At 39.3% G+C, this 24,120-nt stretch overlaps 1 protein-coding gene across 5 annotated transcripts in view; it reads right to left on the bottom strand.

The window, feature by feature from the left end:
- ARHGAP32 (Rho GTPase activating protein 32) overlaps nt 1-24,120 on the bottom strand; it is a 694,843-nt gene that overhangs the window by 180,994 nt on the left and 489,729 nt on the right. For 4 of the 5 annotated variants that reach the window (XM_029573155.1, XM_029573153.1, XM_029573154.1 and 1 more), the window contains one exon: nt 230-311. In XM_029573155.1, the coding sequence (XP_029429015.1) occupies nt 230-311 (82 nt within the window). Of the gene's footprint in view, nt 1-229; nt 312-19,343; nt 19,542-24,120 lie in introns of those variants that run through there. The other variant, XM_029573157.1, reaches the window with a different exon arrangement.

Here is a 24,120-nt window from a genome sequence, read left to right as displayed (position 1 = left end):
GTGCAGAAAAGGGTTAAACTCCGATGACTACTAACAAAAGCACATTCATATCAGCTAACAGAAAAATATGAGAAGGCAAGAAACAAAGGCAACCATATACAGAATGGAGTAAATACATGCACTGAGAAAACACAGACCGTAATATTGGACATCCACAAATGACAGTGTTACAACAGCTTGATCTCAGCCTCTAACAGAAAATAGTTAAATGTCTGTTAATGCCACATACCTGGTTTTGGCACGGAACTGCTCACAGACTGGGGAACTTTGTCATTAATTAGTTCAACACATTCACTAGGAAAGAACCCCACCTGCAAAGAAAAAGAAAGCACATGAGTGAGGATAATGAGAGGCCCTACAGAAGCTAGGCCATGATTCAACCCTGAGCTCCGCTGGCCGTTACAAGGAAGAGGAATAAACACATCTGCCAGCCAAGAAGTAATCTAAAGCAAGGCACAGTCTAGAGCAGGGGTCCCCAAACCTGTCCTGGAGGGCCACCAGCCAGTCGGGTTTTTGGGATATCCTCAATGAATATGCATGAGAGAAAATTTGCATGCACTGCCTCTATAACATGTAAATTTTCTCTTATGCATATCCATTGAGGATATCCCAAAAACCCGACTGGCTGGTGGCCCTCCAGGACAGGTTTGGGGACCCCTGGTCTAGAGCATCACCAAGGCTACTGTATTCATTTTAATGCAACCACAAAACTCTGACAAATGTTTGTTTTGTGCCCTAAAATAGAGCGGTATCAGCTAAGCACCAAAGGCCTTGAAATAAAAAATGTGAAAGAAAAAGACAACTGGTGACGCATGTGTGCAGGTACCACTGCAAGGCATTTGATAAAGACTCTCAGAGCTGTCAAAAGGCTGTACTGGTAGTGGGAAGAATCCCATTTTGAAGCAAAGGTAGCGCCAATGGGAAGGATAGATGGGTATATGAGCATATACATCCTTCAAACTGAGAGCATTCCTGTATCTGGATGTAAGGGAGGACCATGCTGAGGGAATTCATTTTTAATTTCTCTCAGAGTAAATGTTTGAGATTTAGAATGAGCCTCAATCCTCCCGATTTCTCGGGGGCGAGGAAATATTGGGAGTAGAAACCCTGTCCTTGCTTGGATGCAGGGACTGATTCTATTGCTCATTCTTGAAGAAGTTTATTGCACTTATAGGCAAAGCTGAGTCATGTGAGACAGATCTGGACTGAGAGTCAAGCAGTGTGGAAGGGATGGTAGCCAGGAGAAATGCAAATGGATTCCAGACTCCATGATTTAAAGGTCTTGTCGCCACACATACAAGAAGGTTTATTCCGCCGCCCACCAAAACAAAGGTCTGATAAGTGTTCGGAAGGATCAAAAACTGTGCCTGGATTCAAGTTGGGCCTGTTGTGTAGTCTTAGGCTGATGGTGCTCACATTGCCAAGTGGTTACTGATGTTGAGCCGTAAGATTATCTGGCACAGTAATATCCTACAACTGAAATAAGAGTGTGCATGTATAATTGAGTTATGCGATGAAAAGAGGTTCTAATGTATTCAAGTTTACTTGATGAATTATTGTATTGTATTTCTTGTCAATTTTATGATCTTATACTGTTTGGTTCTAGATATTTGCTTGTATATGTTTTATTTTTTAGTTAATATTATGGATGATTTTATTGTAAACAAGAAATATGATTGTCAGTATAGAATTTCCTAAATAAATAAGAAGCAGGAGGCAGTACTGCTGATAAGGCTGGAATTGATGCTATGAAAGTTTAGAATGAGAGGGATTGGACCACTACATTCTATTCCTTAATCTGAATGACCATTTCCCTGGATTTTTGCCAAACTGTTGCCTCCGAAACGATGCAGGTCCGTTAATTTCTCATGGATACTATCACAGATGATACTTACTCAGAGCCACATCATACGCCAAACTCCAAATAAAATTGAGGAGGTGCATGCAATGGAGTCAAAAAAATTAATGGACAGAATGGAGGTGACAAATGAAATCTTATGCTTCCAAGAGCAGTTGTGGGTAATAAGACCCTCCTTCTGCAAGGCACGGAGCTTGGAAGACTTTATTGCCAAAACTGTTTAGCAGCCTATGGTCCTTGCTGGAAGATGAATTTGAATGAATTCTTGTCTTTTTCAGGGTGGACTCGATGATGATTGACTGGTGCAGCAGTTGGATGTCTCCAAACCAAGAATATTTTTGGATTGTATTTGAGATCCAGCTTCCTAGCCATATTAACGCCAGAGATAGGTGTTTCCCCACACTCTCATCTATAACAAGATTAGAATATTGTGGAGGGGAGAGCTGCTAGCTCTGATGGGGTATCCAATATCTGGAGGAGCTAAAAAACTTCTGAATGAGGGAGTTTGTCTTTTCATACATTGACACTAAGCATTGTCCCTATATTTTCCATGAAATTTGAAAATGACAGGTGTTCCGGGGGCAATGTACGGTCAGACGTATCCAGAAGTGAGTTAGAAGGTATACTTGTAGATCACTCTTCTGAATAGAATGGTAAGGGTTCACTAATTCAGGACTCCAATCACAATGAAGGTGAACTAGGAGGATCTTCTGGTTGCCTTGTACTTGATTCCATTGCAATTGAGTTGGAAGAGAAAGAACCCCATTTTAAGGGTTCTGATGATGAGTTCATCCTGATGGGTGATACTGGGACTCTGGTCTGAGGGATCACTGCAGCAGTGCCGGAGAAGAGCGGCTGGATTGTTCCTTCTGTCTCTTTAAACAAAGTAGTAAACACATTTCTCACTAGATCTGAAATCTGGTTGAGCAACTGACATGTCCTCTGACCTGGTGCAGATGGTGAAAAATGCTCTTTGGCGACAAAGACAGGTCCCTACACCTCAATAGGAGGTTGTTTTTTGTTTTTTGTTTTTTTAAGAGGCAAGAAGCCCTCCACTAGCAATCTAGAAAGAGTGAAGGTTCTGTTAATTGGAGGGGGCAGAGGTAAAACAACCCCTTCAGCAGCTGACCTATAGTGGCCTGCATACAGCTGTGCAGGAAATACAGCTTGATGACTCTGGTCTAGGGCTCAGTGTGTCAAACGCTTTGATAGAGTGGAAAGAGTTGTCAATGCATGCATTGGGGCCAATGCAAAAAAATACGCGGACGGGCGCTGAAAATTCAGCGTCCACTTTCTTACGCGCGCATAGTGTCCTCAAAGGGGGGGGGGGTGCCATGCTATATGGAAATTAGGGGGTCGCGCTAGCAAGGAGGTTCTAGGGGAGCTTGTGCACCCCTAATGCCTCCTTGCTAACATGAACCCACAGCGGCTGCCGGTTACAAAAACAGACGCCGGTAAACTCGGCATCGGTTTTCATAACCGGCCGTCTGCCAGTAATGAAAACTCGGCGTCCGTTTTCATTACTGGCAGACGGCCGGTTATGAAAATCGATGCTGAGCTTACTGGCATTGGTCTTCCTAACTCAGCGGTCTGCCAAAGTTTTTTTTTTTTTTTTTTACTTAAGAAATAGAGAAAAGCAGTTTTTTCTGTTTTTCTGTACTTCTTTTACATGCGCTCAGCTATTAATGCCTACTCCAGGCAAGTACCTGAGAGCTAAATGTGCGTCTGAGATGCATACTTTTTTTTTGGAATGTGGAGTGAATGAGTAATAGCCTCATTCACATGCATTTGCATGTGATGAGCACTATATCTCATTCACTCCACGTCGGACGCATGTTAAAAAGGCGCTAATCCCCCTGTTGTATTAGGGGGTGGATTAGCACCTATTTAACCTGCGTCCGACTGCAGGTTATGCAGTGCGCTCGGCTGAGCACACTGTATTGCATCGGCCCCATTGGTTGCATCAAAGTGAGTGGTTTTGAATGGGCAAACAGTTTGTTCTTGCATTGTGCATAGACAGGCCTTTAGGATAGTGAGTCAATTTTTGAGATGAAGGAGTGCAATCCCCTTGCATCAATGTATCATGTACATCGAGTGCATCAATATTGTGTATGCACCATGTGTTGCATGCATAGGTGCACCATACATCACGAGCATTGAAAGAGCAGTGTGTCAAGTGTTCCGATGTTTTGAGCGAGCCGATGCGTTTTGTGATGACAGTGTTGATGCTGAATTGTGTTTTTTCAACATAGGCTCCAATGCCAGCAAATGATGCCATTTTTTCTTTGATGCAGGGTTGATTGTTTCATTTGATCCATTGGCTTTGATTTGGGGTGATGGGAGAGTCTTTGAGGAGCTTCTGTTCAGCTCATGTCCTGGTGAGGCAGACAATGCTGAAGTGTGGGCGGAGAATCTACAGAGGCTTCTGAAAGACTTATGCAGTTCCTCTTTGTGGTGTACCCTGGAGCACTGAGAACTTGGGAAAATCTATACATAAGCATAACAATTTGCCCTGTTATGGTCTGAACCAAGGCAATGATATCATTCTGTGAGGGGCATCATCTTAGCGCAGATGCAGTTCTTGAACCCGCTCACTGTGGATTTCTTCTTGCCAGCCAATTTGAGGAGGCAAAAGTAGAGCCAGTGTTTCCATTAGGTAAACTAGGCGGTCATCTAGAGTGCCAAGATTTTGGAGACAGCAAAATTCTGCCAGTGTGAGTTCTAGACGGGTGTGGTACAAGAACCAATATCATCAAAAAAGGGAGTGCTGTGCTGGAACTACTGCCACCAGTAGTTAGTTGGGGGGGGGGGGGGGGGGGGCAGTGAATGATCAAAGATATGCCTAGGACACCGAATATGCTTGCATTGGCCCTGAAAAGTGTTGCTGTGGGTCCTGCAGTACAGCAAGGCAACTAAATATAGGAAAACTGAAGAAAATATGTTAAAGGATTTTTTAAAAAGTATATGAGAGACTGAGTACATATCTGTGCTGTACTCAGACAAAAATGACTGAGGAGGCTCATGTGGGAACTCTTGCATATGCTCAGTAGAGCTCAAAACTCTAGTAGCTTGGAGTCCGTTCGATCGCACTGGATGATATCATTACATGTATTGGCTAATTCGGCCTGCTTATCGATAGAAAAAAATCACTGTTGGAAAACAGCGGTCAGTCTAAGCAGAAGTGACAGAGTAAATGGGTAAGAACTACTTTATCAGACTTGAGAACATAGTGGAGGCACACTGGCAGGGCAGTATGAAGAAGCATGCACAGCTGCTGCTCCTGCTGTGTTTATGTGTGATGTGCACATTATATTATGGCCTTCTGTTTCTACTGCTGTCAATCTGACATCTTCCACTTGCAAAAACAAATGATCTTACAAAAAACAAAAAAAACCCCTTTTATTTCACTGATTAAGAAAAACAAAAACAAAGCAGAGTGTTCAGCCAAAATTCTTTTCTTGGACAACTAAGGTTTGACGATATTGAATTGGTAATTCAGGCACCCTTCCCCCAGCCCCCAAGCCTAATTTAATCCTTGTGTATCCATAGACCAAGCAAAAATACAAACCTCGAAGATTTCACATGTTGAGAATAAAGCATACAAAAATAACACAAGAGAGATATGAAGGCAGGTTTACTATAGCCAACACATACAGCTGTTTCAGTAGATGTGATTACTACAGAAGAGATAACATGGGAATTGTGAAAGCATAGGCTTCAGCAGATACAGAACTATTAAGCCACTAAGATCTTCAGGAAAATCAATTTAAGGAACAAAAATCCTTTCATCTATTAGCTGTGGATAATTTCCATCACTATAACCATCTCTGATTCCCATATAGGTCATTGAGGGAGATCTCTGTGTCAGTGTTCTTTAAAAAAAGGGAAAAGATACTCTTTTCTTTTTTTTTTTTTAATTTTCTATTTATGCAATTTTACATATTTAAACAAGATTATATTCTTGATTAGAAATACAAAGAAACAGTAAGTAATAAATTTCGCAAAAAAGAAGAAAATCATACAGCAATTACAAATTATTGTTTCTTAACTTTAGTCCTCCAATTGAGGGGGCATAGATATACACAACCTAAAGAAATATTTATAAAATACTTCAAGAAATTAAAGCCAATCAATGTAGCATTCTAGACCAATTTCTTTTCAAGAGGAACCGGGTACATTATCACAGGGTTCTATGGAGCCCACGGGAGTCTTCCCTACCAAAAACTGAGACAGCTGAGGGGGCTCATAAAATACATATGAATTACCATTATGCTTAACCAAGCATTTACAAGGAAACTTAAGGAAAAAAACTCCCCCAATCTGAATCACCTGTGGCCTCATTAGGAGAAAGGCCTTTCTCCTCTTTTGAGTTTCTCGGGCTACGTCCAGGAAAACTCTTACATTACATCGTAAAAACTGATCATTTCTATGTCTAAGACAACATTTCAATAACCAATCTCTGTCTAGTTCCAATGTCAAATTCACTATTAAAGTAGCCGGTATTGCAAGTTCAGTGTCTGAAGTCTCTAAGAAGGTGGAAATATTCAAGGGCTGGTCAGCAGTAGGCACTAAAGATGTTAATCCTCCATTCTGTTCTGTTGATCTCTTTGCTTTTGGAAGGTAAAAAATCTTTGAAATTGGTGGCATTTCGTTTTCCCCAATCTGCAGCACTTCCTGGAGATACCTTTTAAAGATATCTCTCGGGGATATTAAGGATATCTGTGGAAAATTTATAAATCTTAAGTTCTTACTTCTAATTGTATTTTCCATCTGCTCCAGTTTCATTGATATATTCTTCCTTTCTTTTATCATCGCAGTTTGAGTTAACTCAATATTTTTAATTTTATCTCGATTAGTCATAATCTGCTGATCCATTTCCACTTGTGCATTGCTCACCACTTTAATTTTTTCCTCCATTTCTTTTCCTGTGTCGCTTAAAGATTTAATTTGCGACATAATAGAGACTTTCAGGTCCATTGCTGAGGGAGACTGTTGGAGCTGAAGGAGCCGTCCCTGAAATCGGATCCGATTCTGGTTCCGATTCACATCTATAGAGATGTGAATCGGAACTGAAATCGGATCCAATTCTGGTTCCGATTCACATCTCTAGTACTCACTCTACGAGGGCCTACATTCCTATAGCTCTGAAGACTCCCTTCCATCCAAGATGTTATCGCAGGTACAGAGATCGAGAGTTATATTGGCAAGATTGCAGATAGGAACTGATACTCGCTCCACAAGGGCCCATGTTCCTAGAATCTTATACAGACTCTCTTCTACTCTAGAAGCTATTTCATATACAGCTACTGCGAGTTCTTATTACAGACTGTTTATAGGAACCAGTGCTCGCCTACGGCTCCTGTTCCTGAATATACTGAAGACTCTCTGTGGCATAGAGACCATTGTAGACATCTACTATTGTGAGTGTACCATCTTGTATCCAGTATACCCTGTCTACTCACTACTTCTAGTCTCTCTCTACAGCTCAGCGACCCAGAAATTATATTCCAGTATCAGAAGGACTTTAGTCTTGCCGGATACATCGACTCACTACTGCCACCACTGGTGGTCCAGCTTCCAGCCTAAGAAAGAACTATTTGTGTTATTTCATATTCTAGCCTAGCCGGTGGTTCCTCTCAGGATCTCCTCCTGGGGGTGCTGTCATCTGCCATTGGCCCAGGGATTCACCATTTCCTCCAAGTGGTCATTCCTTACACTACTGTCACTCTGTGGGAGCCAACCACTACTGACCACTAACTCCGCTTATGGAAGTATTATATAGATAGCTACCTTCTCTTTCTATGGGACTTGCCAGCAGCCTATATATAACAGATTGCTACTCCGAAGCAGAGGCATGATAGATTGCTATCTCTGTAGCAAAGTACAATATATCTATTGTTAGCTCCTCTCCTCAGAAGAGTATCATTGAACAGTTTGCCAACTCCTCTTCCCTGGGGAGTTGATCCATAACAGATTGCTACCTCCTTCCTAACAGGAGCATCTAACAGCAGTTCACTAACAGATTACTAACTCCGCCCTTCTGGCGGGGTAAGCACTACAGATAGCTAACTCCTCCCCTCTGGAGGAGCAGATCATGACAGATTGCTAACTCCTCCCCCTTTCAGGAGAAAAGCAGAACAGATTGCTAACTCCGCCCTCCTGGCGGGGTGAGCGATAACAGATTGCTAACTCCTCCTCTCTGGAGGAGGAGAGTGTAACAATAACAGTTTCCATGATTTTTCCTAGCACTGAAGTCAGGCTCACCAGTCTATAGTTTCCTGGATCACCCCTGGAGCCCTTTTTAAATAATTGGGGTTACATTGGCCATCTTCCAGTCTTCAGGTACAATGGATGATTTTAATGAAAGATTACAAATTAATTGTAATAGGTCTTAAATTTCATTTTTTAGTTCTTTCAGAACATTTGGGTGTATACCATCCGGTCCAGGTGATTTACAATCCTTCAGTTTGTTAATCTGATCTACTACATCTTCCACGCTCACCGTGATTTGGTTCAGTTCATCTGAATCACCACCCTTGAAAAACATCTCCGGAACAGTTATCTCCCCAACATCCTCTTCAGTAAACACAGAAGCAAAGAATTTTAGTCTTTCTGCAATGGCCTTATCTTACTTAAGTGCCCCTTTAACCCCTCTATCATTCAACTGACTCCGTCACAGGCTGCTTCAGATATATTTTTTAAAGTTTTTATTCTGAGTTTCTCTTAGCCTGTCTTATCAATGTCTTACATTTAACTTGCCGATGCTTATGCTTTAACTTGTTTTCTTCTGATGGATCCTTCTTCCAATTTTTGAATGAAAATCTTTTGGCTAAAATAGCCTCACTCTCATCACTTTTTTAACCATGCCGGCAAACATCTGGCCTTCCTTCCACCTTTCTTAATGCATGGATTATATCTGGACTGCGCTTCTAAGATGGTATTTTCTTTTAAGAATGTCCACGCCTGTTGCACACTTAACCTTTTTAGCTGCACCTTTCAGGTTTTTTTTTTGTTTTGTTTAACTATTTTTCTCATTTAGTTTCCCTTTTGAAAGTTTAATGTTAGAACTGTGGATTTACTTACTGTTCCCCTGCTAGTCATTAATTTAAATCTGATCATATTATGATCATTATTGCCAAGCAGCCCCACCACCGTTACCATTCTCACCAAATCCTGCACTCTGCTGAGAATTAGATCTAAAATTGCTCCCTCTCTTGCCAGTTCTTGAACCAATTGCTCCATAAAACTGTCATTTATTTCATCCAGAAACATTTTCTCTCTCTAGCATTTCCTGATGTTACATTTACCCAGCCAATACTGGGGTAATTGAAATCTCCCATTATTACTGCACTACCAATTGGATTTAGCTTCCCTAATTTCTCTTAACATTTCACTATCCATCTCATCATTTTGGCCAGGTAGACGGTAGTATAACATTTTGCCAGCTTTATTCCCGAAAAGAAAAATGTTTTGTTTTAGAGAGCTTAGAGATGAGATTGCATTCTGATATGATTTATCATTCAAAAGACGCTGTATAGCCAGAAACATTTCTGTCATAGCTTTTGATGCAGAAACAGACATATTCCTTGTATAAATATTAAAATGCTTGACCAAATTCAAAATGTCTGTTTCTAGTTTCTTCTTTTTTGCGATCATATAACTTATAATTTCCCCACGTAATACAGCTTTTACCATCTGCCAAAACAGACTTAGGTTATTTTATGCACTGCCATTAGTTGATGTACAATCTACCTATTTTTCTCAAGAATTTGGGTAATTCGTTATCTTGAATCAGCCATGAAGGCATTCTTCAGTGATAATAAATCTCCCCAGGTATCATTTTTTCAAAGACACAACATACAGGTCAATGACCTGAGATTATCAAAGATTCTATCGTGGCACATTTAGTCAAAGAGAAGACACACTCTGAAATTAATCAATCCTGGATTTTGTGTCATGAGATATAGCAAAATATGTAAAATATTTCACATTGGGTTCAGAGATCTCTATATATCAATATGGTATAAGGTAATACAAAGAAACTCCAGAGCTTTACACTAGCAGAATGGACCTAGAGATACAATATGAGCAGTAACATGATAAAGAGTGATCATATTGATTAGGGGCATAAACTGAAGTTACTATTTATTTATTTTTAGTTTTTTTATACCGATTTTCCTGCATAAAATGCATATCAAACCGGTTTACAATGAAACAGAATAAGCAGGAAGTAAAATTCCTTAGTCTAATACATTTAAACGTCAATAATGAAATAATTTTAAACAAAGCAAAAAGCTAAATAACATTAATTAGATATACAGCCTTGCTTGCTAATTATTTTCCGGAGGGATCGTTAGGAAACTGCTGCTACACTGGGACTCTTTGCTGATGCTGCTGCTGCTTAGAGTAGAAAAATAACGGTGGGGGGCCGCCAGCTGACATTTCCTGGGCGCGTGCAGCAGAGGTGTAGCGGGGGTCTCCGGCGCCCGGGGGCCAATGCATTTGTGTTCTCTCCCCTGCGGCCCCCCTCCCCCACCATAACATCACCGTTACTACAGTGTTCTTCCCATATAACTTCCCTAAAACAATTACAAATCTACCTGTGGATGTTTTAGGATTTGCTCCATTTGAAATGAGATATTTTCATGCATCACAATGGCTACACCACAGCTCTTAGAAGTGTCTTATGCAGCAAAGACTTGAGCTACCTACTTTCTTTTCAAATAATTATGTCTGTTCTCCAGCACGAGTCTCTTGTAGAAATACTATATTGTAGCACAACCTATTTAGATGAGAAAAAAAACCTTCCCTATTTTAAATGGAGTACCTAAACCAGCAACATTCCATGTAGTACATTTAATTAGGATCCCCATTCCACACTTCTGATACAAACAATAGTAATAATGTAAAATATTCTTCATCCCAGCATGACAATGATTCCCATAAGTTACAAACCTTGCTATAAACTGTAAAAGAACCATCACAAAAAAACCCTCATGTATCCATCCAAAACCCTCATGTATCCATCCTGGTAACTAATTTAATACCTCTAAGTTTCCCCATCTTTTCTCACTCCAACCACACCCCTAGATATGAAAACCCAACTAAGCATAAAATGCTAACAATCTAACTACTCAGAAAAGGACCATAGGGCAAGTAATACATGTAAATACCACTCCCCAGAAATTGAAAAATTCAACCTGGTTCACTCCTGTTTGGCCTACTGACAGCTCTAAGAGTCTTTACCAAGAGGATTCAAGTTTTCCCGTGCCTGGACAACTGACTAATCACAGCAATTTTTCAAGAACAAGTGTTGCTGTCCCTAAACAAGACAATCCGTCTTCTACAAGATTTGGGCTCTCTATTCAATTCCGGTTTTGACGCCATGATATCGAATTAAACCTTCTAATGTAATGGCACCCTGTTGAAGAACCTCAGGTTCGAAACACGGACCGTGTCAGGGCATGAAAGGATAGTCGTTGGGCATACAGAGTTGGTGTTTTTAACTCTTTTGGATTTATATAAGTATTACTTTTGTTTCTTTTGCAAATATTGAGAATCATTTTAAATGCATAAAAAATGATTTCAAAAAAAGGAAGGAATTCGTCACTGGGATATTGATGTGGACACTTTGGTTAGACCGATGATTAAATATAAGGCGGAGAACTGCGTGTATGTTTAAATACATCAGTTTGATGACGCCTAGTATGAAGGTCTAAAATCTAAGAGACTATAAATTTCAAGTATTAGTGATGTTTAATATGGCTGCAGAAGTTTTGACAGACTAGATACTTCCTACAAATTTTATAGACAAAATGTTTCTGTCATTCTGTCATAGTGAAATCTGCCATCGGCTTTGTTTAGATAAGTACTGCACAGGTTTTTTGCCTTGCACATATACTTGAACATACATATGTTTAAAATTGCAGGTAAAAAATTGAAAGGGTTTTTCCCTATGATGGCAGTCAAAGCTTCAGTATTATCAACGGTGAACCACTGAATTCCGGTGAGAGTTGCCTGAGATTTTCCCTATTAAGTATAGTCTTCAGTTTTGTACTTCATGTGTTGAGATTAATATATTGTTTTTTCTAGAGCAGTACTTTTTTGCTTTTGTGTCTGTGTGTATTGCACTGGAAATTTTATTTATTTATGTTTAACTTTGTATCATGTAGAGGTTGTGTCAGTGTCTGTTCACTCAGAGATTTATTGAACCACATCATTTCACCAAGAATGCCTAAACTTTTGCACAAAACTGTTTAGCTGTTTAAGTGGCTGCAAAACAAAATAATTTGCAGGCCTGCAGACCCAATCCCCCAAGACCCCTAAAAGATTTAAAAATAAAAAATAAAAGAAATTTCAACCTAATACCTGAAGAGCATCCTGTTCCCCCTAATTTGGAAAATATATGTGGCCTCCTCTTAAACCCCACTCTCTCTCCTTTCATCTGCAACCCCAAACAAAACTGTACTGGCCCACTCGGAAATGACAGCACTCTGGGCAGCATCTAACATTGCTCCAATAAATAATATTCTGATGGCATGGCTGGGATGGGAAGGGCTACAGTGCATGCAGATTCACATTTCCAAATCTATGCATATTATTTTCAAAGAAAAAACTACTGCAGATAAAAATAGGTGCAAATTTCTGCATGTACCTTGTCCCTGGACAATTTTCAAAGGGAAAGTATGCTCGTACTTTCCCTTTGAAAATTGATGCATAGTCTGTGGGTAAAAGTACACATGAACTTTGCATCAATGAGCCCAGCTTTGAGAACTGCCCTCATTATAGATAAGAAACATACACACATTATTTTAAAATGGAAGCTTCTCTTCCCTCCAGTACTGTCAAAGTCCTGTTACAGCCTAGTGTGAAGTTAAAGGATTTGGCAATACATCAAAATGATGGGGTAATACGTATACAGACTGATGAACAGAAGGTCGTCCAAAAGTGAAGAATTTTTGATGGAAGGCATGGCAAGAGAATGACTTGGAATGAGTATGTAGGTGAGATTCCTGTTCAAATATTTTTCTATCTCCAACACTGTAACTTGCTCTGTTGCAAAGAACAGAAGAAATATATCATACTCAGGAGCCCTGATAGTGGAGATTACAGTAATACAAGCAAAGCCGCTGGAAGATTTTGAACTCAACATAATTACAAAATATCACAGTTTTCTTACTCCATGGCAATTTCTTGACTTTTCTGCAGTTAAATAGCATTTTAAGCTTTTTATTCTGCAATTTATTTTCTTGGCAATTTAATATTTGCGTGTTCTCAGGCAATGCTCGGCAGCACGTGCTAAGAGTCTCAGGTGAGAAGAGGAAATGTGAAGTATTATAGCCACAAAATAAATGCCAGCGTAGAAATACTGGGCAGACAGAAGATATGGACTACTGGGTCTACCCAATGTTTTTATGTAACTTTCAGTAAGAAATGAGTCTAATTAAATACCTCAGATTTTAATAAAATGTTCAAGTGGTCTTCCAAGTAATGTTACATCAGTGATATGACAGTGTTTCCCAACCAGTGTGCCATGGAGGGGTATTAAGGATGGCATACAGTCAAGCAGGAAACAAACTGCACAAACTCAGTGACAGATGTAGGTTTTGCTGCCCCTAGGCACTATCGGTGCTGTAATCTCTTCCATCACCCCCATAAGATCAGGCAACAGGAAGATGATCTAAGGTACAGACCCACAAGTGTCTGCAGCAGAAACTTCTGAAGTACATTGACAAACATTTCCATCTTTTACATTATAGAAATATTTTTCCAAACTTGCTTGTGTCTGTAGAATTTAATTTTTATTGTATGATGAAAAGAATCAGTGATATCAAGAATCAGTATAGGGAGGAGATCTTGGTGGTGGGGAGAGGAGAAGGGGTGGGTAAGAGAACAGGGAGGATTGAGTAATGGAAAGTGAGAACTGGGGATGGAGGAAGGGAAGAGAGGGGGCTGGGGATGTGGAAGAAAGGAGACGGACATAATTGAGGAACAGGGCGAAGATAAAATAGGGAGGTTGGGATTTTGGATCAGGGAGAGAGGATGGAAAAAGAGGTAGGAGAAGGATCACTAAAAGGACAACCTGGGATTAGGGTTTGGAGGCAGGATTTCAGGAAGTGGGAGAAGGGAGATTTAGCAAGGCAGGGAGATTTCAGAATCTGGGAAATAGAGAGGGAAGGTCTGAATTACAGTGTAGGAGACAAAGTGGGGGAGGAGGGAGGTGTCCCTATCATGCCTTGGTCCTACATCCCCTCTCTAAACTCCTACCCAATCTGGCATTCATACACACACCTAGCATCAATCACTTCTTTCTCTCACACACACAAACCCTGCTCCCCTTTACCACCACCATCACCCCTCTCCAAACTCCCGAATGATCCCCCACTCAGCCTCTAACCTCCCAAATATTATCCCCCTTTGCTCTGTCTGCTCCAGGCTCAACCCTTCCCCTGCTGTTCCCTGCAGCTAAATCAAGAAGCAATTCTCTGCTGAGAGAGATTCAGCACAAGTGAAATACAGCAATTCTTCAGACAGCCTGCTGCCCCCATATTTTTATCACCCTAGGCATAGGCCAGGTATGTGTGTATGTATGCCAGATTGGGTAGGAGGTTAGAAAGGATATGCAGGACCAAGGCATGGTAAGGACACCTTCCTCCTCCCCCGCTTTCTCTCCTATCCTGTAATTCAGATCCTCTCTCTATTGACAAATCCAGGCCTGCACAAACTGGAATCTTTATGGAGAGAAATTCATGTGTCATGGGGAAAAGTATAGCAGTGGGGATATACTACCACCCAAATGTTCAGGATGAAGAAACAGACTGTGATATACTAACAGAGGTTAGACAGGCCAATAAAATTAGCAACACTGTAAAGATGGGAGATTTCAATTATAACAGTATTAATTGGATATATGTCCCATTGGGACATACGAGAGATGTAAAGTTCTTAGATGCTATAAATAACTGCTTCATGCAGCAGTTGGTCACAGAACAGGCAAGAGGGGAATCTATTTCTCGAATTTGCATTCTGATGCAAGGTGTAAAGATGGTGGATCACTTAACAATAGTGATCATAATGCATTCAAATTTGACCTAATCCCGGAGTAGAAGGTGGGGGTAGAGATATTAAGAACAATACTATGGTAGCATTCATCTTTAAAAATGAAGACTGATAAAATTAGAAAATTAGTCCATAATAAATAAAAAGGGGCAACTACAAGGGTTAAAAATCTGATAAGGTATATATAGTGTTTAAAATACCATTTTGGAAACCCAGATAAAATGTATTTTACATATTAAAAAGGGTTGAAAGATGATCAAATGAATGCCAACATGCTCAATGGCAAAGTGAAAGAGGCAATTAAACAGTAAAAGGCATCTTTTACAAAATGGAAGGCAGATCCAAATGAAGAGAACAGAAAAGAGCACAAACACTGGCACAATATATTAATAAAGCAGGCCAAAAAAGATTTTGAGAGGAAACTTGCCATATAGGCAAAAACTAGGAAAGCTATAGAGAGAAGGGCAAAATAAATGATAAAGGAGATAGAATGGCTCTCTTATGAAGAAAGGTTAGACAAGTTAGGTCTCTTCAGTTTGAAGCGACAATTAAGAAACGATATGAAAAGGTTTTCAAAATCATGAGTGGGGTGGAACAGGTAAATAGGGAAATGTTATTTACTCCATAAAACTAAAAGCAGATTTAAAACCAAACAGAAGAAGTATTTTCCATTCAACATACAGCTGTGGAATTTGCCGCTGGAGAATGTGATCAAGACATCTAGTATAGTTGGGGTTTGGACAAGCTCCTGGAGGACAAAATCTATAAACTATTATCAGAAAGACTTGTGAAAGTCATGGTTTATTGCTGGGAATAAGCAATAAGGAATGGATCTACACTTTGGGATCTTCCAGACACTTCTAGTGACTTGAACTGGCAACAATCAGGACAGCATGCTGGGACAGATGCATCTTTGGTCTGAACCAGAATGGCACTTCTTATATTCTTATCCTTTGCCCTAGGAAATGAATGTGCATATTCTTCAGAGCATTTATTTTTTAGATGTATTCAGCACCTAAACCGTAAAGGAAAAGAAAACAATTGTGCACTGATGGAAGCAAAACACCAGCGAGGGAGTCAGTTGGACTATTAGATGATGAAGGGGTAAAAGGGGCACAAAGGGAGGCCAAGGACATAATGGAGAGATTAAATTAATTATTTGCTTCAGTCTTAACTGAGGAAGAGGAAAGGCAGATACCCATGCCAGATGTGATATTTAAAGGTGATGATTTTAGAGGAACTGAAACAAATCTCAATGAACAAGGAAAATGTACTAGGGCAAATTGACAAACTAAAGTGTAGCAAATCACTTGGACCATGCGGTATACATCCCAGAGTGCTGAAAGAATTGAAAAATGAAATTGCAGATCTACTCTTAATAATCTGTAAACTATCATTAAAATTAGCTACAGTGCCTGAAGATTGGGGCACGGCCAATGTAACACTTGTTTTTAAAAAGGGTTCCGGGGAGACCTGGGAAACTACAGATCGGTGAGCCTGATGTCAGTACTGGGAAAAATGGTTGAAACAATTCTAAAGAACAAAATTACTGAACATACACATAGTCATAGTTTAATAGAACAAAGCCAACATGGATTTAGCCAAGAGGGAGTCTTGCCTCACAATTTGCTACATTTTTTTTTTTTAACGCATGAATAGAAATGTGGATAAAGGTGACCCAGCTGACATGGTGTATCTTGATTTTCAGACATCGTTTGATAAAGTCTCTCATGAGAAAATTAAAAACTCATAGGATAAAAGGCAATGGATTGAGGACTATTTAAAAGACAGAAAACAGACATTAGGCCTAAATGGCCAATTTTATCAATGGAGAAAAGTGAACAGTGGAGTGCCCCAGGGATCTGTACTGGGACCACTGCTTTTTAACATATTTATAAATGACCTAGAGATGGGAACAATGAGTGAGGTGATCAAATTTGCTGATACATAATTATTCAAAGTTGTTAAATAACAAAAGGATTGTGCAAAATTGCAAGAGGACCTTGCGAGATTGGGTAGCTGGGCATCCAAATGGCAGGTGACAATTAACATGGACAAATGCAAAGTGATGTATGTAGGGCAGAACAACCCAAATTATAGCTACACAATGCAAGATTCCACATTGGGAGCTGCAACCCAAGAAAAAGATCTAGGTATGATTATGGCTAATATGTTGAAATCCTCTCCTGGGTATATGGCGGCAGCCACAAAAGCAAATAGAATACTAGGAATTATTAGAAAAGGAATGGAGAATATAACAAAGAATATCAGAACACCTCTGTGTTGCTCCATGTTGCGACTGCACCTTGAGTATTGTGTGCAATTTTGGTCACCGCATCTCAAAAAAGATATTAAGGAATTAGAAAAGGTACAGAGAAGGGCAACTAAAATGATAAAGGGGACAGAACGAGCCCCCTATGATGAAAAGCTAAAGAAGTTAAGGCTCTTCAGCTTGGACAAGAGTCGGCTGAGGGGAGATATGATACAGATCTATAAAATATTGAGTTGAATGGAATGGGTAAATGTAACCTTGAAGAAAGAATTAGCATACTATAATTAATTAACAGCGATTTTTTTAGATGACCATCATATTTGGGCAAAATGTGTTTGGTAGGTACACATCATTCGGTGTGCTCCACACATCTGATCATTGCCTCAATATTTAATCATCGGTCATTTTTTGATATTTAAGTGATGCAATATTGAAATAAATAATTGTGAGTGATGATAAAATATGTTTCACAAAATTTTTTCACAGTCTCATTAATAATGGTTTCTTAACTTGTATGTAGTCAGCCCAAAGAACTGATTTGTCAAGTTCAAGATGTAAAGACGCCCGACATGGTCCGTGTTTCGGAAAGCGGGATTCCTTCTTCATGGGGCTAGTTACTGTTCCGGTGTTCTTCGGCATTATGAAAGTCAACTTACAGACATGTTCGCGTCCTGCTGCAATATTAATGGAAGAACATCGGAACAGTAACTAGACCCGTGAAGAAGGAATCCCACTTTCCGAAACACGGACCGTGTCGGTAGTCTTTACATCTTGAACTTGACAAATCAGTTCTTTGGGCTGACTACATACAAGTTAAGAAACTATTATTAATGAGACTGTGAAAAAATTTTGTGAAACATATTTTATCATCACTCACAATTATTTATTTCAACATAGCATCACTTAAAAAATATCAAAAAATGACCGATGATTAAATACTGTGGCAATGATCAGATGTGCGGAGCACACCGAATGATGTGTACCTACCAAACACATTTTACCCAAATATGATGGTCATCTAAAAAAAATCGCTGTTGATTAATTATGGTATGTTAGTTCTATTTCAACTACTACCACCACGTAAATATCGACAACCGTGACACTATTCTGTTTTGTGAACTGTTGTGAGTGTGATGGGTAAATGTAAACCAGTTGATTACACTTTCAAAAAGTACAAAGATTAGGAGACATTCAAAGAAGTTACTAGGTGATACATTTAAGACTGAAGAAAATACTTTTTACTCAATGCATAATTAAACTTGGAATTTGTTGCTGGAGGATATGGTGAAATGTTAGTGTAGCTGGGTTTAAAAAATGATTTGACAAGTTCTGGAAGAAATGTCCATAAGCCATTATTTTTGTAGACTTGGGGAAAATCTACTGCTTATATCCCTGGGATAAGCAACATGGATTGTTCAACCTTTTGGGACATGCCAGATACTTGTGACTAGATTGGACATTGTTGTAAACAGGATTCTGGGCTGCTTGAACCTTTGGTCTGACCCAGTATGGTAAATCTTATGTTCTTATATAAATGTTATCTGGAGACTACTGGATAAGTTAACTCTCTGCAGCCCTGTGGCACTAGACACTCAACTGTGTTATGTTAGTGTAATTTTTGCCATTACACTGAAAAGCCATGCTCCTAATTAAATTTAAAAAAACAAAACATTTGTATCAGAATACATATGTAATCATCCCTCAAACAGTGTGTAAAGACAGTGGCAAAAGAGAAACCCAAGCCAACATTCAGAACGGGTCAGCAGACAGGACAAAACGGGAGGAGTGTAAAATGTGGGGTAACACCAAATCAAGATTTAATACTAACAAGATCATAGGAAAATCAGCTTACAATCATTAATAGAGGAGAAGGAGAAAGGCCCTTTTACTTTTCCTTCTCTCTGTAGTGATGATCAGTTCCCTCAGGGGGGCTGAGGATTTACACTAAAGCAGGTCCCACATTAGCCACCTGGACCAGTACATAATACTCCATCATTCCTACTCTAGTTACAATATCAGGGGTATAGGAAATCTAGTTAAGAAAAAAAAAAAGGAATAAAAAGTCCCCTTGAACAAAAGAGGAGGGGTGGTGGGGGTAGCTGTTACCTCACATTTTTACCTTTCATGCTGATACTATTATTGAGATGTACTTACTGTTTGGGAGCTTGCTGGACATTTGTGATCTGGATTGTCTACTGTTGTTAACAGGTCACTGGGCTTGATAGACCTTCGGTCTGACGAAGTATGGCAGAATCTTATGTTCTTTCTGATCCACTGAAACATATTTGGGTTTGGAATCCAACCTGGCTTCAGTCAGGCAGGATCTAGAATACTCATATTTTCACACATGGATTGTGCTTCCTTTCAGGTTAGTTACAGAGAATTGTTTGTTTGTTTTTTTCAAGACATATCCAGAGGTTACCAAGGTTCTGTTAATTGCCATGGTAACTAGCACCTCACAATCCAATACCATATATAGGCAGAGTAAAGAAAGCTTATTTTATTATACCCTTAGGGCCTCATTTACTAAGCATTTTTCCCACTAGAGACAGACTAGGAGAAAAGCCTTGGTAAATCAAACCCTTATAATGTTATAACAGCCCACACAGGGTTAAAGTCCACATGTTCAAAGTACACACACAGGTTTCAGCCCTAATTTTCAAAGCGGACCTCGTATGCAAGTCCGGTTTCAAAACTGGCATGTAAATGCATATATAAAACAAACAAAAGGGGAACCACAAAGCATAAGTTTCAAATCAAGTAACTTTTACTTAAGGTGTCAGCAAGCCTGTCCGTGTATCTGGTAATAGTCTGCCTAAATGAGTAGAAGAGGATTTTTTTTTTTTTTAGAAATTTTATAAATGCAAATAAAATGATTTAACAAAAAACAACAGACACTGAGACAGTCATTACGTTCTAGTGTCTTGAAGACACTAGAACATAACGATATGCATGGAGAAGCAAAGAAATTAGTGTTATGAGGAAGTTGTGGACAATACAGCACCTTGAAGTTAAGTGACTGTTGAGTAACATATAAATACCAACAAAAAATAACAAAAGCACATCTTGAATAAGTAACTGATGATTATAAACCTTCAAGCCTAATATTGGATGTGTTATATTCAGAATTGATGAACCACCTGAGGTATATGATGGTCACTTTGAGATGATATAAAAATATTCACATACAAAATATTCACATAATCTATATTTAGATATTGAAACAAAGATTCACAGAGTCTATTTTAGTGTTGATAACTCCATGGTGTGATCAAGATTATATGATTTTGTGTTTGTTTAGTTCTTGAAATTATTGGATTTATTTGAAATTGATATGGGAATTCATGCATATGCTCAGTAATGTCTTTACTGAGCTCTGTGTTGACAGTGTTGGATGACATCATTCACACTTTATGACTAATTCATGCTTGTTGATAGAGAAAGACATTTTGAAAATTACCTCAGTAGGGTTGTATAAATAAAAGCATATGCAGAAACAATTTTGAATATACTTTTAGGCATACTTGAAAGAGGCATTCCCAGGGGCAGAGTTGAGACAAGGAACCATTACATACACACTTTGATTTTTTTAAAGTATGCATGTAAATGTCTGCATATACATTTACACCTGCTCCCTACGTATGCTGTGCAAGGCTATGCCCATGCCTGTTAATTTTCAAAATGGGCTTATGCATGCAACTCTGCTTTGAAAATTAGGGCAGAGGTCCACTTGAACGTTCTACACATATACTTCATTCCTATGTAGGCTGTTATAAAAAATTACCCTTCCTAAATTTAGAGTTACCAGTGGTCTAGCAGTGGTGCTTTGCCAAGCTTCATTGGGACATCTAAAAACATGCTGAACTGGATGGTTAAGCCTAAAGGGAAGATGAGGGTCTACTCTGCGAATGCAGGAGCTGTAATGTCCTCCAGCTTGATGGATAATGACATCATCAAAGTGGGTTTGCCAGAGATTTCTAGGCTTTATCCTTGGGGATGCCAATAGGCGAAGGATTGCCAGCAGGTTGTCAAGATCTGGAAATTTCTCTCAGCCCAAAGATTCGATTTCCCTATATATACTGGTTCATGATCTCCCAATGGATGACATCAGACACCAAGATGCTACAGAAATGAGATCTGCCGGAGGCGTTACAGAATTGGGAGATGAGCAACTTTGGAGGGTAACCTGGAAAAACTAAGGACAATAACAACTATTTTGTTAAAGACAATTTATTGAGCTATAGTAATCTCAAGTGTCTAAGAGAATGTGGCTAGAAATCAAACTCTGCGATTAATTGCCCTAGAATGACTACATTTCCTCCCTTGGTTCTGCCTTAATGACATGCTGAAATTTTGAAAATTCATGTCCTTGTATCTCTAGAGCAGGGGTAGGCAGCCTATTTGAAGTAGTGTACCAACATTAAAATCAGGGGTACGCAACTCTGGTCTTCGAGAGCCAAGTTGGTCAGCACCCTGATCCGCCAATTTCCATTCACACAACCTTTGAATATCAATTTTAATTGACTTTCAGTTAAAAAATTCAAGTGTTATATAAAAATATAACAAACCAATATGTTTGTCCTCATGTTAAAAACAAAATTATAAAAAGGAGAAGAAAAAAAAAGTCTCTCACTCCTTCCTGCCTCATCAATACACCCCCATTAGAAAGACAGAACAGGCCAGGCTACTATAAATTTATTTGCAGAAACTACATGCTAGCTATCAAAATACCTCACCTCAGTCACACATATAGAACCTCACCAAATAAAGAATAAAGTGGCCATAAAAAAGTATAAATAGAAACATGCATACAAACTGGAAACCTCAACAAGTCAAACTCTGTATGCAGTGCAACAATGGAAAAACAGAAATATTGCCATGCCTCAGAAAACACCAAACAACAAAATGAAGAAATATAAATCTTAATAATAGTAAAACCATACCAATTAAAAGCATACATATTTCAAAGCAGCTGACAAATAAAAACAATCTATAATTAAAAACTCATAGGAAAATTTAAAAAAAATTGATGTAACACCAATAAAATATTTCAAAATAGCAGACATTAAACACCACCCAATAATTAAAACTTCTTTAAAAAAATGCTCTCTATACCTGGGAACTTTTGATTTCCAGTCACCCTTAGATTGTGATAAATTAGTTGGGGTGGGAAGGGTGCACACTTTCTTTCTCCTCTCTCTCACATACAATCCTCCCCCCCCCCCCACCCCCATACAATCACACACACTCGTTCTGTCTCTCCTGCATGTAATCACACACACACACTTTCCCCTCTTGAAGGCAGCACTTTTGGCAACTGCATTCACTTGTGCATACAATGAAAGGGGGGAATAAAAAAATAATGCCTAGATTGTGAACATGAGGAGATACTGGCATCCAACGACCTTCAAACTGAAAAACAGAAGGGAGGCTATCCAAGATAAATCTTTACAAAACCAGAATCTCCATCTTCCTAAACTTCCATGTCTTGCTTGTGTTCAGGCTCATTCTCTCTCTCTCTCTTTACCCCGCGGGCTCTTCTGTTTTTTGTTTTTTTTTTAACTCTTGATCTAATGTTTGTGGAGCCCCAGGAATGATTATTAGCATTTTTTATCTGCTTTGACTATCTCACACGTTGTTCAGACGCCAAGCTTTGCTAATATTTTGCTACACAGTCATTCGTTAGTTTGGGCTCTTGTCCTTCCTGAAGCAGACGGTGAAACACGGTCCGTGTTGGGGGACCGACGTTTGTTTCTTCTCATTACAATTGACTATTAAACAATAGCATTGCTTGGCACTTATTACAATAATTGAAGTTTCATCTGACGTTAAAGGATCCTCATGTGTTTTTGCGCTACACTTTACTATTGATTTTATTTATTTTTTTACCTGTAAACATTTGATATTCCACCTTTTCTAAGCTAGTCTCAAGCCAGATTACAATCAGAATTAGAGTTAAATTCCTATTACAATAATGTACAATATACAATCAACTTAGAGGACACAAAGCGGGCATACAGAGATATGACTGGAGGTAGCAGGGAGTTAAACTGGTCATTTGAAGTAGTAGAGGGTTGGAAGCAGAGAAGTCCATTAGATGGAATAGGACTTCAAGGCACTGAAAGATAATCATGCTGAAATATATATATTTTTTTTTGGGGGGGGGGGGGGGCGCAGGAACCTAGTGCAATGGAAGAATGTCTCTGGGTAAAGTCTGGTTATGGATGGAAAGGTCTAGCAACCAAGTGCCTAGGATAAGGGAATTTTCTTTTGCCACCCTTGTCATAGTTATTACAATTATTGATGAAATTTAGGGGAGGGCCTGGCTGAATAACCAGGCTTTGGCTCTTTTCCTAAAGGTGAGGTAGGAAGTCTCTTGCTATAAGGATAGTTCCATAGTATGGGTGCAAAGCAACTGAATGCATGAAGTCTAATACAGATTAATCTGACAGAAGTCAGTGGAGGGAGAGGAAAGTAGGGTCATTTGGGAGGAACAAAGATCTCTAGTGGAGTGTAACAGAACAGAAGCCGGGAGAGAGAGGATCAAGGGCCATATTGTTTACACACCTGAAGACAAAGCAGAGTTTTGAACTGAATCCTGTCTCTGACTGGAAGCCAGTGCAATTATCTTAAGACAGGTCTTAGCTGGTCAGATGACTTAGCTCCTACCAGAATTCTAGCAGCTGTACACTGTAGCAGTTGGAGGTTTTTGACATTGTGCTGTGAAATACCACGGAGCAGAATTACAATAATCCATCTGGCTCATGATTACAGCATATATTATGCTGGCCAGGTTATATTTATTGAAAACTTCTGAGGCTGGAGAATCTGGCGCAGGTGCATAAAGCAGATCCTTACCACCCTTGAGATGTAGGCTTCCACTGTGAGGTTGCAGTGTAGTTGGACTCCCAGACTTCATACTCAATTTTTT

This window comes from Rhinatrema bivittatum, chromosome 12, assembly GCF_901001135.1.
Source record: "Rhinatrema bivittatum chromosome 12, aRhiBiv1.1, whole genome shotgun sequence".
NCBI classification, from domain to species: domain Eukaryota; kingdom Metazoa; phylum Chordata; class Amphibia; order Gymnophiona; family Rhinatrematidae; genus Rhinatrema; species Rhinatrema bivittatum.
Note: the sequence above shows the minus strand (reverse complement) of the source record. Positions and strands in the feature narration are given on the sequence as shown.